We start from the raw sequence: 14,414 nt of genomic DNA on the forward strand, positions 1-14,414 counted from the left end.
GCCCCACCCCTGCGGCAGCTGCGGCTGGATGTGAATGGGCTGGCACGGCTGCACCGCGCAGCACTGCGTGGACTCCGCAACCTGAGGCACCTGCGCCTTGACAACAACCTGCTCACTGACCTCCTGCCTGGCTCCTTTGCTGATCTGCACCAGCTGGAAGACCTCAACCTGCGCAACAACCGTGTGGCCGTGCTCTTCCCTGGCACCTTCAAGGGACTTGACCGTCTGCAGACCCTTGACCTGGGCGGGAACAAGCTGCGGCACTTGGCAGCCAAGGCATTCCAGGGCCTCCCGCGGCTTTGCCGGCTTTACCTGGACCGCAACCGGCTGCTGGAGGTGAGGGTGGCTGCATCCCAGCCGGTGCAGGTGACACTGGGCGTGCTGGACCTGCGTGCCAATGCGCTGCGCTACCTGAGCCGACACCTGCGGCAGCTGCCACCTTTCCGCTACCTGCGTAATCTCTATGACCTGAAGCTGCAGGCGCAGCAGCCATATGGGATGCGTGTGGTCCCACAACGCTTCTTCCAGGGCCTCAGTGCCTTGCGCTCACTCTACCTGTCACAGAACTCACTCTCAGCCATCCCTGCTGATGCCTTCGATGACCTGGCACAGCTGCGGTACCTGACGCTGGCTGACAGCAGCAACGGGATGGGCCACCTGCCTGCCGGCATCTTCAAGAACCTGAGCCAACTGCGCAGCCTGAACCTGGAGAGCGCAGGACTGCGCAGCCTTGGCCCTGAGGTCTTTGGCAACCTGACACGACTGAAGGAGCTGCGCCTGGCCAAGAACGAGCTGCGTACATTGGATGTGACTCTGGCCACCCACCTCCCTGCCCTGCGCTATCTGGACCTGCGCAAGTGCCCACTGAGTTGCAGCTGTGCCAATGCCTGGCTGCCTGCCTGGCTGGCACGTGGGCCGGTGCAGGTGGTCTATCTGTATAACTACACATGTGGTGAGGTGGGTGGGGCCTCCACATACCTGCACTGCTTTGACACGTTTGTGTGCTACCTGGACATGGGGCGGTACCTGTTTGCAGGGACAGCACCGGCTGTGCTGCTGCTGCTGGTGCTGCCACTGCTGCACCACCGTGGGTACTGGCGGTTGCGCTACCAGCTGTTCCTACTGCGTGCCTGGGCACGTGGGCACTGGCGGCGGGAGCAACGGCGCTACACATACGACACCTTTGTGTCCTACAACTCCGGGGATGAGCGGTGGGTGCTGGAGGAGTTGGTGCCTGAGCTGGAGCGTGGAGCCTTGCGGCTCTGCCTGCACCACCGTGACTTTCGCCCCGGCCGCGCCATAGTGGACAACATCGTGGACGCTGTGTACAACAGCCGGCACACGGTGTGTGTGGTGAGCCGCGGGTACCTGCGCAGCGAGTGGTGTTCACTGGAGATCCAGATGGCCAGCTATCGCCTCTTCGATGAGCTGCGCGATGTCCTTGTCCTCATCTTCCTTGAGGACATCCCTGAGGCCGAGCTCTCGGCCTTCCATCGCATGCGCCGTGTGCTGCTGCGGCGCACACACCTGCGCTGGCCCTCTGAGCCCCCTGCACAGCCCCTCTTCTGGGCAAAGCTCAGGTGTGCCCTGAGCGGGGGGGAGGAGGAGGAGGAGAGGGAGAGGGGGGACAGGGAGGAAGGCCCTGCCACATCTGGGACACCCGGGGAAGTTCTCCCTCAGGAAAGAAACCTTCTGCCCCAGAATCACTGCTTTTTATCTGAGGAAGGTGTCCTGTGGAGTGGGGCTGATGGCAGCAAGGAGGAAGAGGAGAACGAGGAGAGGAAGATGGGGGACAGGGAGGGAGGCTGCCCTGACAGTACTGGAACCACTGTGGAGGTTACCGCTCAGAAAAGCAGTTTTCTGCCCCAAAGTCACCGGCTTTTCTCTTGGGAATATGTTCTACACAGTGGGGATGAAGGTAACAAGAAGGAGGAGGAGGAAGAGGAGGAGGAGGCATGGGAGGAGGAGAAAGGTTGCTGGGAGAGAGAGAAGCTGCTCTAGAGCGACTTACCCTGGTGTAACAGGGATGTCCAGGGACATTCCCAATCAAAAAAATGTGCTTTTGTCCCAAAATCCCTGGTTATCCTCTGGGCAATGTGCAGTTGGGATGACAGTAATGAGGAAAAGGGGAAGGAGGAGAAGGGGAAAGCAAGATGGACCTCAATGTTCAGATGCAGCAAATGCTTCATCATTCAGTTCCTTTTCCTGGCACGTGGGAGCTGCAGCTCTTGTACATCTGGGTCAACCTGGGCACACGCTGCTGCAGCTCAGTCTGCTGCTGGTCATCCTGGGCACACACACTGCTGCAGCTGCTTCTGCCTCTAGCGGCACCCCCACGGCTGGGAAATTCCGGCGGCCTACGTGAGGCACCCACCAATCCATCCCGCCACACACTGTCCTGATCCCCAACTCAGCAGCTCCCGAGCCCTAGGCAGGTCCCTGCGTCGCTCCCGCCTGATCCTCACCAGCAGCAGGATGTACCTGGCTTGGCTGGCAAACCAGAGGATGCTGCAGGTGTCCGAGCTGCCGGCACCATGGGCTCATGGCTGCAATCACTGGGTTGTGCTGCCCAGGGAAGCCCTTTCGCAAGAGCATCAGCTGCTGCTCCAGAGCAGGATGTGGCTCTGCCTGCTCTGCCCCGAGAGACCAAAGCTCTGCTCAGCTTATCAGCCCTGGGGTGCTCGGGGAGGTGCCTCCCAGGCCTGAACCCAAACAGCCAGAGCTCAGCAGTGCCAGGCCGGGAACAGCCTTCCCTTACCTCTGGTGGGTGGATCATGCTGTCAAGGGCCAGCAGTGAGCAATTGATGCTGGTCCCTCCCACAGCCCCTCTCTGCAGTCCTTGGTGACCTAGGCTCACTCCAAGTCTGCCGGGTAAGTCAGGTTCACCTTGGCCACACACAGATTCCCAGCAAAGCCAAGAGTGGGGTTGGTCCCACTGCTCCACCTGGATCTGCGAGGACAGAGGTGGCTGAAGCCATGGCTCCACATGCCCCTGGGGAGGTTGGTTGGAGCAAGTAGCACCAGTGGGACCAGGGCTCTGTGTTTCCCATGGAATGGGTAAGTGGATCACACTGGAAGATGGGGCAGGAGTAGGAGAGGAACCTGGCATGCTGTGAGGATGAGCCAAACACTTGGACATGATACAAGGAGCAAAGCCAGGGAAAGGATCTGGAAGGAAGGGACAGAGTTATGGAAAAGAATCAGCAACTCCCATGTTTAGTGGTGGAGGATGGTACAGCTGGTTGGGTTTCCAAGGCTCTGGAAAAGCATCCAGACACCTGGATTACTCCCCTACTAGTATCAATGCATGAGGCACTAGGTACAGGCTGAAGTGACAGCCAGAGCTTCCATCTGCCCAGGCAAATGTAACAGCCCTGCAAATTCAGGAAAGTACATGGCTGGAATTTAAATCTACTTGGCAAGTTTGCACCAAGAAACTGGGGAGCACTTTGACAGTCAAGAGTCCTGGGGTATGTAATTCCCAGCTCAGCGCTGAGTAGGACAGCTCTGGGATGTTATCTCAGCAGCTTCCTAGCTTCATTTGCAGCACTGATTGGAGCAATACCACAGCCAGAAGCACTCACCTGGAGGATGGCATGGGAGTGGGAGGAGGTGGCATTGGCCTTGGTGTGATGCTCACTGGTTTCTATTGCCCTTGGCCAATATCTCTAGGATCTGCTCTGGTGATGTGGGCTGGGAGAGAATGGACACAGAGATCAGCATCCCTGATGCGGCACCTAGACACCCCAATATAAGCAGCCCCAGGCACTCGGGCTGAGGCATCCTGCAGCTCTGCAGGCTCTGTGACAACTTGGGGTCACATCTGCTGCTAGCCAGGAGCTGTGCAGGTGGCATCCTGGGATCTTCACACCCCCTGTATCCCCAGGACAGGAGAGAGAAGAGTGGAGGGGAAGAGGAGGGAAGGGGAGCTTCTTGAAGCAGCCCCTGTGCCAGGAGTCACTCCCAGGCTGGGCTGGGATGAGGCAAAGCTTATCACCCTCCCTGCTCCCCTTTAGGGCAGTTTTTCTCCCTGTTTCAGCCTCTTCAATGCAGCAGAGACAAAGGAGTTGCCAAACCAGCACTGCTATGATGTCTAAGGAGTCTACCCTTGAACCTTCCCCAAGCAAGCTTATAGCCCCATTCTCACGTCACTCCCCATGAGGTATTTCTGCTTTCAGAGCTTCTCATTCCTCTTGTTTGCATCCATCTTCCCACACCCCTTTGAAATCTTCCCGCCGGCATGGCCATTCTAGTTTCAGCCAGGACAGAGTTGCTAAAATAGAGTTTTTTTTTTTTTTTTTTTTTTTTTTTTTTGCCACTGGCATTTTATCTACAAGGGTACAGCAAAACTTCTAGTGATTTGACGTGTTGCAAAAGTGCAAAAAATAGATCAGTTTGGAAATGTTTCATTTCAGGTATGTGTATTGAGGAGAAACAGTTGGTATTGTCACAGACTTTCTGTGTAGATTCTTTGTTTTATTATGGTCTATTAATGAGCTGTTGTCATTAATATTGTTTCCATCACTGTTTTCTTATTTCATTGCTGTTTCCAGTAAATCGTTCTTATGTTAAACTGTGATCTTTGCCTTTTGTGCTTCCAGCTGGAGGGGTCAGGGAAGTAAGAGCCAGCGTGGTTTCAGTATAAGCATTAAAGTATGGAATACTATTCTTAAAACATGACAGCCTTAATTGCTGCCCAATGTGAGGCACAAAGGGTTGAGATAACAACAGACCTGTCTAGAGCTGTTTGAAAACAAATGCGATCTAAGCCTTTGTTGCATTATGTGCAGAGCCAGTGGTCACAATGTTTCTTGGTCTGTTCATGTGGGTGTGGTACCTAACCCTGTATGCCTTGTATGTACTACCATACGTTCTTTTTCAGAGCAGGGAGAGGGATCAGGATTGCTTTGTTGCTGTACTCTGGGATATCAGTTTATGACATGGTAACATCAAGGGCAGTGAGGGTCATTCGGGATAAGTATTCAGTGCTTCTCTCCTGCCCTTGCTTAGAGCGGAGTCCATTAATAGTCCATTAATAATAGTTCCCAGCCTGTTCTTGTTGCTGTGTCTGCCAGGTCTCCTCAGTGTTATCGGAATAATATCCCAATATTACCAGATGGAACATGCCTGGGCTCGTCTGGCCCTAGCTGCTTGACCAAAGGCGGCAGCTGTGGTGTTTCACCTCAGAGACACCTTTTGGCTAGCTGGAAATTGCAGCTGGCACTTGGAACAAGTCCAGACATGTAGGAACTCAGGTTTTACCTCTGATGGAACAGCTTTGGGTGAGGTGAAGATGAAAAGGAGACGGATTCTGCGGAGGGTTTAATCCAGAGTTTATTCCAGGGTCACAGATCTCTGAATCTTGGTAACAGCCCCACAGAATCCCGACTGCATGGTCTCAGTGTGCTTTTAAGCCCGGGGGCAGGGGGAGGGAAGGGATCGGTGTGTCACCAACCAGGTAGGAGGGAGGGAAGGCTCAGGGGACAAATGACACCTGGATGGCCCAATTGTCCCCAGGGCTGAGAGGCATCTTTTGAACTTCACCTATCAGATGACGGCCTTGCTGGCCTACTGAGATTGACGGACAGCTCTCAGCAGGAGGCAGGGAGAGGGGAAGGGAGAAGGTATTGCCATACCTGGGAGGAACTGGGATAGCTAAAACATGAAATTGCTTCACACTGCAACACAGCGTGAAGCAATTTCCATACCATGTGGCCCATACCATGTTTAAAATTAGAAAAGAAATTTTCGTAAAGACCATTCAGAGATCTTCCCTGAGGGAGAATAGTCAGGAGTGGTATGAAATATGGGAGGACAAGGGCCAGTGTTTGGAGGATTTCTCTGCTCCAGTGGTTTGGAAGTTCACCCCTGGTAACTACAGGACCATGGTAAAGTGATAAAATTTATGAAAGAAAAATGCTGCAGTGACTCCAGAGAGGCACAAAGTTATGCAATGTGCTGGGCCCTGGCTACTATTTACCAGCCACTGTTCATCACTAGACAGCACCCTCAGGGAGAGGAGGAGGAAGGCAGAGCTACAGGCACTGTGGGCAATCCAGTTGCAGCTGAACCACAGGCACAACATATGCTGGGAGCAGTTGTCCCTATACACAAGAAATCCCAGACCAAATCAGTTTGCTCAGTGAGGGATGAAGACAAAGCAGGGTCCTCACAACAGGAGGAATATCCGGATGAGGTCCAGGGTACACAATCCATGTGGCAGAAGTTTGTATGAAGCCTACCATTGTTGTATACCATCACTGGCACTGATGTTGATGAAAGAAGGAAAGCAAACAGTGCTTCAGGTGACTACCCACTGTGGGAATTGGAAAGATAGAAATCTTCACAGACTCAAGAGGGCTTATTTACAGCCTAAGAAGTCTAGATTGATGTGAAAGCAAGGTACACAGACATTGAATAGAAAAATCATAAACTTATGCTTCTATAGTTATAAGCAAGAATATGCTTTAAGTAAGAAACTGTATTAGAAAAGATGATGAAGGGTTTTATAGTGCAATAATATAGTAATGTGATTGTATAGAATAAGCTAAAAGTTTAGATACGGTAATGGAGACATATGTGTGTATATGTAATAAGACCTTATTGGACAAAAGTATCCGCATTGCAGTAGAGAGAAGTAAAGGGGATAGGTTAGAAAAACAAACATACTCTGGCGACTGTCCATTGGATTAGAAAGTTATATACTGTCTTGCAACAAAGAACTTGTGACCATCTTAGACTTTGGCCAACTGCTTGCTGTCTTACAAATCTCAGGGCCTTTGAGACTGATGTTATCTAAGCAATAAATCGTTCTTAGTCTGATCGTGGTCCTGTGCCTTTGACTAATGCAACAACAGCTTCCACCCAGCTTTGGCAATATGAAGATCATGTTTCTTCTCCCTACCGACCTATGCGTTGGCTGTGGAAAAAATGTCCAACACTGAAGACAGATTTGAAAGACTCAAGCAAACTAGAGAGGAAATGTCCCATGCCCTGCTGGTATGGACCAGAGTCTCTGCTACTGGGAGCAGGCAAAATCCTGCTCAGGAGAGGGGAGACACACTATGCAGTAACCTGTGGTTTTAACTGTGTGACCATGGAGAGGACATGAGGAAGCGGGATTGAAAATCCATCTCTGCCCCAGCAGCATGGGTGACATTATAGATGGATAATGAGACGATTGGCTCTCACAATTAAGAGATAACTATTGTGTGAATATTAAGAAAAGATTTAGTGATGTATAGTTATGTTATTTTAGTTTAGATGTCCTCTATTCTCCCCGTCCCCCCCCCCCCCCCCCGCCATGTTGTGACCATCAGACAGCCTGGGTTGTCTAGGCCAGGTAAAAAGGTGGGAACATGTGTCCCTTACCTGCAGCAGTTGGGAATGGAAAAGCTTGCTGCTTAGGGGGTGCAACATGGCAACACCTGATCTCCAATCAAGTTTCAAGAAAGCAGTCTCCACCAATAAATGACAAAGAAGAGCTGACTGACAGACTTTGGGAGGGGCCAGGGCTGACTGATGCAACCTCCAGGGGTATAAAAGACTGAGCATCCATCTTGAAGAGGAACCAGCCACGTGGTATGCACGCAGGCAATTCCCAACACTGCAACTTTTTTCTTATGTAGTCCTTTGTTGTATTTTTGTTAAGGTTTAATAAACCTTTTTGAATTTTCAAAGTGAGCAGTTGTTTCTCACAGGTGAGCTGAGAGGAAGAACACCACCACAGAAAACTCATCAAGGATAAATCTTCTCCAGTTTCCACGGGGCAAGTCCTCAGACAGAATAGAAGGGCTGATGTTACTTCTGATCCTCTTGAAAGGACCTCCAGGTCATATTTACAAGTGAACAATAAGTACCATGATCAGAGCTAGAGGGGCCCTGGCTCCATCAAGGTGGAGGAAAAGGACCATTGGATCTATTGGAGATACAGCAGGACCACAAGAGTACAAGGCTTTATTTGACATCAGAACCTGATGTACCCAGATGCCATCAATATCTGAAGGGGTAGAATCCATCTCTATTTCTGGGATGACAGAGGAATCCTAACAGCTGACTGTATTGGAAGCTGAAGTGATCCTGACTGGGAATGAGGGGTAAAACCACATTGTGACTGGCCCAGGGGCCCCATGCATCCTTTGCAGACCTTACCTCAGGAGAGGATATTGTAGGGATACATCAGGAAAGACAAGGCAGCCTCATGAAGTCCTATGTGGTGAGTTGCAGAAGTTACCGAGGGACAAGGTGGATCAAGTCAGGTTGCAGAGCTGAAAGCTGTCCAGAATAAGAGAAATGGTCACTGACTCATGCATAATAGCAAATGCTCTGAGGAGGTGGCTGGACAATGGAAAAAGACCAATTGGCAGCACAGAGGGAAACCCACCTGGGTTATTGAATTGTGGCAAGACATTGCTGTGGCAGCAGCTCTCTGGTCACAGAGAGCAACAGACAACTTTCCCAGGCTTTTCTGGGAAAAGTCTGTGAGAAGATCAGGGAAAAGAATGAGAAACAATTCTTATCTTAACTTGCTGCACTTGTTGTTGTGAACATGTGGCATGTGTTATGGAGATTTGTTTACCAAAGGGTAGTTTCTTAATTAGTCAATAGTGATGGTGTTTGGATTGGAGGACCAATTAGGTCTGGGTATATTGTAACTGTCTATAAAAGCAATGGGTTTCTTTATAATAATAATGGAATAAAGAGATTGATCAGCCTTCTGTGAATGATGGAGTCAATGCTAATTATTACCTGGTGGAGGCCCATTGCTGCGATACACTGATGCCTGGGTAGAGAAGTTGGCTGTGAAAGTCCATCCTGTGGATGCTCACGTATCCAAGAGCCAGCCAGCGAAGAGCATCACAACGGACAGTGGGATGGGGCTGCCAGGATTAAAGTGTCTCAGGTGGGAATACCATGTAGATTGATTGGGATAGATTGTTTTTCCCCCTCTGTACCACCCCTGCTCTTCCCCACAGAACCCCCAGTTTCCGCCCTGTTCATGAGGGAGCTGTCATTTCTAGCTTCCTTTGCAGGGTGCTGGAATAAAGGCTACCTCTGTGGAACTGCTATACGGCACTCCTGTCTCTTTGTCCCTGTGTTGGCCAGGGTACACCTCACAAGGCAGAGCTGAAATCCGTGCTATGAGGTGAGGTGTCTGCCCCTTGCTGAGATTACCCTGTGGCTGAAGGACTGCCCGAGACCCCTAGGAAGTTGTCTCTTGCAGGACCTCTCTCTGGGAAGGTTGGGCATCCAGGTCAAGCCATCAGACCCCTGACCGGATGCCCAACAGGAGGGGGCCTTTGATGGGCCATGACACTCCTCTGTTCTTCATGCAGATGCAGCTTCTCCCAAGGTGAAGGGGCCCCACAACTTAGCTCCTCTGCACAGCAGACGATGGGTGTTCACTGCCTCTCACCAGAGACTTTTTCATCACACACCCTAAACCTCTGTCCTCGCCCCCCCCTCCCCCACTTTGATGTGAGGGTCTGTTGGAGTCTGGCAGCTGATAGCCCTGGGGCTGCAGTCTCCACTCAGAAGGCATTAGGCTTGTGCTCTGTTAATGTCCTCAGCCTTGAGTTGTCACTTTCTCTTATCTTTATCAGCAAGCAGTGTAGGCCCTGAATCAGGGCCCCATTCTGGGCAAGGTTTTGTAAAACAGTTCTCTGCAGCTTTTGTAAAACAGTTTTACTATAATAGGCAAAAGCTTTTCATGAAGATGTTTGAGCCATAAACTATAATATTTCAGTCTCCAACACACAGCACTCCAGGATCACAACTGGGCCAAGACTTGGTCCAAATTTTTTCTTGGGCCAATGCTGTGGTAACTGACCCTCTGAATGACACAGCAAGTGGTTGCCATGGCAACAGGATCTACTACAGGCTTCAGTTCATGCCCACAGCAACCACTTGTAGTAATGGATCTCCATGGAGCTGCTCCAGGACTGGTGTCAGCCATGGATCTTGGTGATGGGCCTGGAGTGACAGGATGCAGTGGAATGGCTCCCCCTGACAGAGAGCAGGTTTAGATCAGCTTCTAGAAAAAAATCTTCCCTGTGAGGGTAGTGAGGTCCTGGCACAGGTTACCCAGAGAAGCTGTGGCTGCCCCATCACTGAAGTGTCCAAGGCCAGTTTGGACAGGGCTTGCAGCAGCTTCATCTAGTGGAATGTGTCCCTGGCCATGGCAGGAGGGTTGGAAGTAGAGGCTCTTTAAGGTCCCTTCCAACCTATATCATTCTCTGATTCTGTGATTCCACCAGTGGTGTGTGATGTGGTAATTAAGAGTGTCTTGGGCAGAGCAACCACAAAATGAGTTTTCCACTGTGGGGGTAGAAAGGAGGGAGCAGCAGAACTGCCCCCTTGGACTGCTGGAGGGCACATTTTGTCCTTTTTAGGAGATCGATTGACAGATTCCCTTGGGAGTCAGTCCTGAAGGGAAAAGGAATCCAGGAAAGGTAGAGATTTTTTAAAAAGGAAATTTTAAAGCTCCAGGAGCTGTGCCCATGTGCTATAAGACAAGCCAGTGTGGGAAAATTACTGGTCTTGTTAAAGAGAGAACTTAGGCAGAAGCTCAGGGCAAAAAAGAGCATATGTCACCTCTGGAAGGAGAGGCAGAAACCTTAGAAGATTACAAGGATTTTGTGAGATGATATAGCAAGAAAATTAGAAGGGCCAAAGCCAAACTGGAACTTAATTTGGCCAGTGTGATTGAAGTTAACAAGAAAAGTTTCTGTAAATCCCTTGGCAGCAAAAGGAGGGTTCAGGGAAGTCTCCGTCCTTTGCTGGGTGCAGAGGGCAGTGCTGTGTCAGGGAGGAGGAAAAGGCTCAGTCTTTAATACCAAACCCAGCTGTCCTAGGATGCTCAGCTCCCAGGGCTGGAAGTTGGTGACAGGGAGCTGAGTGAAGCCCCTGAATCCACTGACTGGAGGAAATAGTCAGTGACCTGCTCTGCCAATGAGACACACACACACAAGTCCCTGGGCACAAATGAGATGCACCTGAGGGAGCTGGAGAAGGAGCTAGCCAAGCCTATTTCACTCATTTCTCAGCAGCTCTAGTAAACTGAAAGAGTTCCTGTTGACTCAAAATTAGCAAATGTGACGCCCTTCTATGAGAAGGATTGGAAGGAGGATTCAGGGAGCTTCAGGTCTATCTGAGACATGATGTTAGGAATTAGAGCAGTATTGATTAGAAATAGATATTTCGATTATATATATTGCTTAATATTTTCTGCATTTTACTGTGCTAACTGCCTGTAAATGGAAGACGGTGTCCGTGTGAGAGCAATACAAAAGAATGCAAGGATGTGTGATAAGGGAAGGATGATGTTCATCAAAACAGGACAAAGTCACAAGACTATCAAGACAACAATGCTCCTCTGACCCCCAAACCAAATCAAACCAACCTTATGGCTTGGAATGTAACCAAAGGATCAGTAAGTATGCACTAGAAGACAGGGTGAGAAGGTCAAATCTGATGAAGACCACTCATTTCATCCCCCTGCGACCCCCAAGATGACCACCAGAGACAAATACGCAGGTGCAAGGGACTGATAAGTTAATTAGCATACAGAGCAGGACAAGATGGAGCCAGGAAATGAATATGCAAAAATTTATTGCAAAACCTAATGTATATGTAACATTTTAGAGGATAAAAAAAATGCTGAGTGAGTAGATGCACACGCCTTTGTGGAAGTATCCCGCATGTGCCCGGCCAAAAAAAAACCATAACTACTTTCTAACTCACTTTGTCTTTTAGAGTTTTAGAGGCTTTCCGCGTATCGTGTCAGCTTAACCCCTGCACTGGGGAAGGCCATGGAGCAGATCATTCTGGGTGCTATCCTACAGCATGTGCAGGACAACCAGGGGATCAGGCCCAGACAGTGCATGTTTAGGAAAGGCAGGTCCTATGACAGAATGACCCACTCAGTAGATGAGGGAAGGGTGGTGGATGTATATTTATAGACATCAGTAAAGCCTTTGACACTGGAGAAGCTGGCGGCTTATGGACTGGACAGGAGAACTGTTTGCTGGATGAAAAACTGGCTGATGCCCAAGCCCAGAGAGTGGTGGGGAACGGAACTACATCCAGCTGGGGCTAGTCTAGCAGGACATGTTCCCTGCCACAAGAGCTTGCTAACTGGTGAAATAAATCACTAACCACCACTTGTCTCGTGGTTATTTGGGTGCCATGGAAGTGACACTTCTACCTGAATATAAATATCTGGCTGTGGAAGCAAGATTGTGCAAAGATAAGCTGGAATTTCTGACAGAAACTTTACAATCTATTAAAGCTACACCAAACTTTCATGAAGTAGAAGTCTTCTGCACATTCCCTGGAAATGTATGGGGCTTTTCCCTCAAAGCTGGGATGCTGGTTTTGTGGTTACTCTCTCAAGGGTTGAGTGAAAGGACTCACTTTGCAAACTCTTGCCAGTTTGGTGGTAAATTACATTGACTCCTAATCTATAGTATTTCTTTCCTAGCTTTGATATAGGTATCTTAATGTTGTGCACCGTTTTATGTAATCAACTAGTACTGTTGTTTTATACTGTGTAGTAAGTAACTCTGTTCAAGACCTTTTCTCTATTATCTCCTGTCTATTCAATAAATATCTCATTTTATATATACCTGATCTGTCACTCTTGTGAGCCACAGTGGTTTGGGTTCAGGCCACCTAATTCAAGCTGTATCCAAAAATATTAGCCTAAGACAGGGCTTGTCTGAAGCTTCCACTCTATCCACAACACCCAATTACTTGGGGGTGACCCCAGCAGTCAATGCTAGATCGAGTCCTGTTTAACATCTTTACTGATGATCTGGACAAGGGGTTCAAGTGGAAGTGTAAGTAAGTTCACAAATGACACCAACTTCTGTGGGAGTGAGGATCTGCTGGAGAGCAGAAAGGCTCTGCAGAGGGATCAGGACAGGCTGGATCAAGAAGCTGAACCTGTCTTGTCCCCCACTGGGATGCCTGTTGTGTACGAATCATGCCCCAGCACCCTCCACCTGAGGGACTCACACCCCCCCCCAACCCATCTTCCCCAGGAGTTTTCTCATCAGGTTTTCTCTTGCTGTCTCCTCCTGAAGCATGAATGATGGAGCAGCCCGGGGAAGCACCTGGGGTCAGCCAAGGTCGCCCATCCCAAACCTCCTCCACTTTCAGAATCCCAGGCTGGTTTGGGTTGGAAGGGACTTCAAAGGTCATCTCGATCCACCCCCTGTCATGGGCAGGGACGTCTCCCACGATCCCTGATTGCTCCAAGCCCTGTCCAACCTGGCCTTGGACACTTCCAGGGATGGAGCAGCTGCAGCTTCTCTGGACAATCTGTGCCAGGGTCTCACCATCCTCACAGGGAGGAATTTCTTCCCGATATTCCATCTAACCCTGCCCTCTGGCAGGTGAAAACCCTCACCCTCCATCCTGTCCCCTGACAAAGACCTTCCCCAGCTCTCCTGGAGGCCCCTTTTGGTATTATATTTTATATCTGTATTAGATTTATACTTATATATCAGCCCAAAAAGTGGCTCAGGCAGTCTGTGACTAGTTGTGGCCACCTGGGGTAGTCCCTTTTGGGGGGTGCAGGGGGAGTGGGCAGATCTATGGGTTATTTTAGAGAGCCTCAGGAAATTTGGGAGGGACCTGAGGGTTTATAGGGTCTTTGGGGAGGGAGAGCTATGGAGCATTTTGAGGGGGTTCTGAGGGTATTTGGGATCTACCGGGGAGTCTGTAGTGGATGGAGGGGGTCTCTGGGGTTTTGGGAGGGGCTACAGGAGTGTATACTCCAGGTCCCCAAAGCCCTCTCAACCTATTCTTCATCCTACAGGATTTATCTGTGCCTGTCAAGGAAGCTCACCACACAGACCCTGCTCCCGATTCCCATGAAATTTTGATGTGCGCAACACGCAGGAATGTTTTTCCTACAATTTCCCTGGCTCCAAGAGGGACCACGGGAGTGGCACAAAAAAGTTGGGGGACTTGTCCATCCCCCACATCGGCAATTGCAGTTTTGATTCAAATTTTTATTAAAAGGCTGAACTGGTGCTGATACTGTGACAGGGTCGGAGTTTTTCTCTACATCGTCGTCATCACGCCAATTCCCAGGAGACACTCGAGGGGCGCTTGGAGGCCAGCTGGGGGTGCTTGGGGGATCATTAAAGGGTCTAGAGGGGCACTTAGGGGTCGGGGAGGTAGCTGGAGAGCACCTGTGGGTCCGAGGGCATACACAGGGGGCATTTTTGGGGCAGGTAGGGGACGGGCGAACTTCGGGACCCTGAGGGGCACTTGGGGGTCAGGAGAGAGAAACTGGGGGTACTTACGGGGCCCCGGGGCGCACTCACGGTTCAGAGAAGAACTTGGGGAGCAGCTGGGACGGCGCTAGGGGACAGTCCCGGCCCCGACGGGCCTCTCCCGGGCCG

General features: G+C 50.4%; 1 protein-coding gene and 1 long non-coding RNA gene across 2 annotated transcripts in view; one reads left to right on the plus strand and one right to left on the minus strand.

Moving 5' to 3' along the window:
- The window catches only part of LOC102042379 (toll-like receptor 13), a 3,169-nt gene extending 1,168 nt beyond the window's left edge, over positions 1-2,001 (plus strand). Inside the window, 2 exon segments of the mRNA XM_031065509.1 lie at positions 1-1,639; positions 1,805-2,001. The exon segment at positions 1-1,639 is cut by the window's left edge and continues 148 nt beyond it. Of these exon segments, the coding sequence (XP_030921369.1) occupies positions 1-1,639; positions 1,805-2,001 (1,836 nt within the window).
- A 1,595-nt stretch (positions 2,002-3,596) lies between these two features.
- Positions 3,597-14,413, minus strand: LOC115949153. The gene is made up of 4 exons (XR_004082766.1): positions 14,316-14,413; positions 8,749-8,879; positions 8,152-8,274; positions 3,597-3,693 (listed from the first exon to the last, which is right to left on the minus strand). It is a non-coding gene; the product is annotated as an uncharacterized LOC115949153 (long non-coding RNA).
- Between the last annotated feature and the right edge of the window lies 1 nt (position 14,414).

This window comes from Geospiza fortis, unplaced genomic scaffold, assembly GCF_000277835.1.
Source record: "Geospiza fortis unplaced genomic scaffold, GeoFor_1.0 scaffold272, whole genome shotgun sequence".
NCBI classification, from domain to species: Eukaryota; Metazoa; Chordata; class Aves; order Passeriformes; family Thraupidae; genus Geospiza; species Geospiza fortis.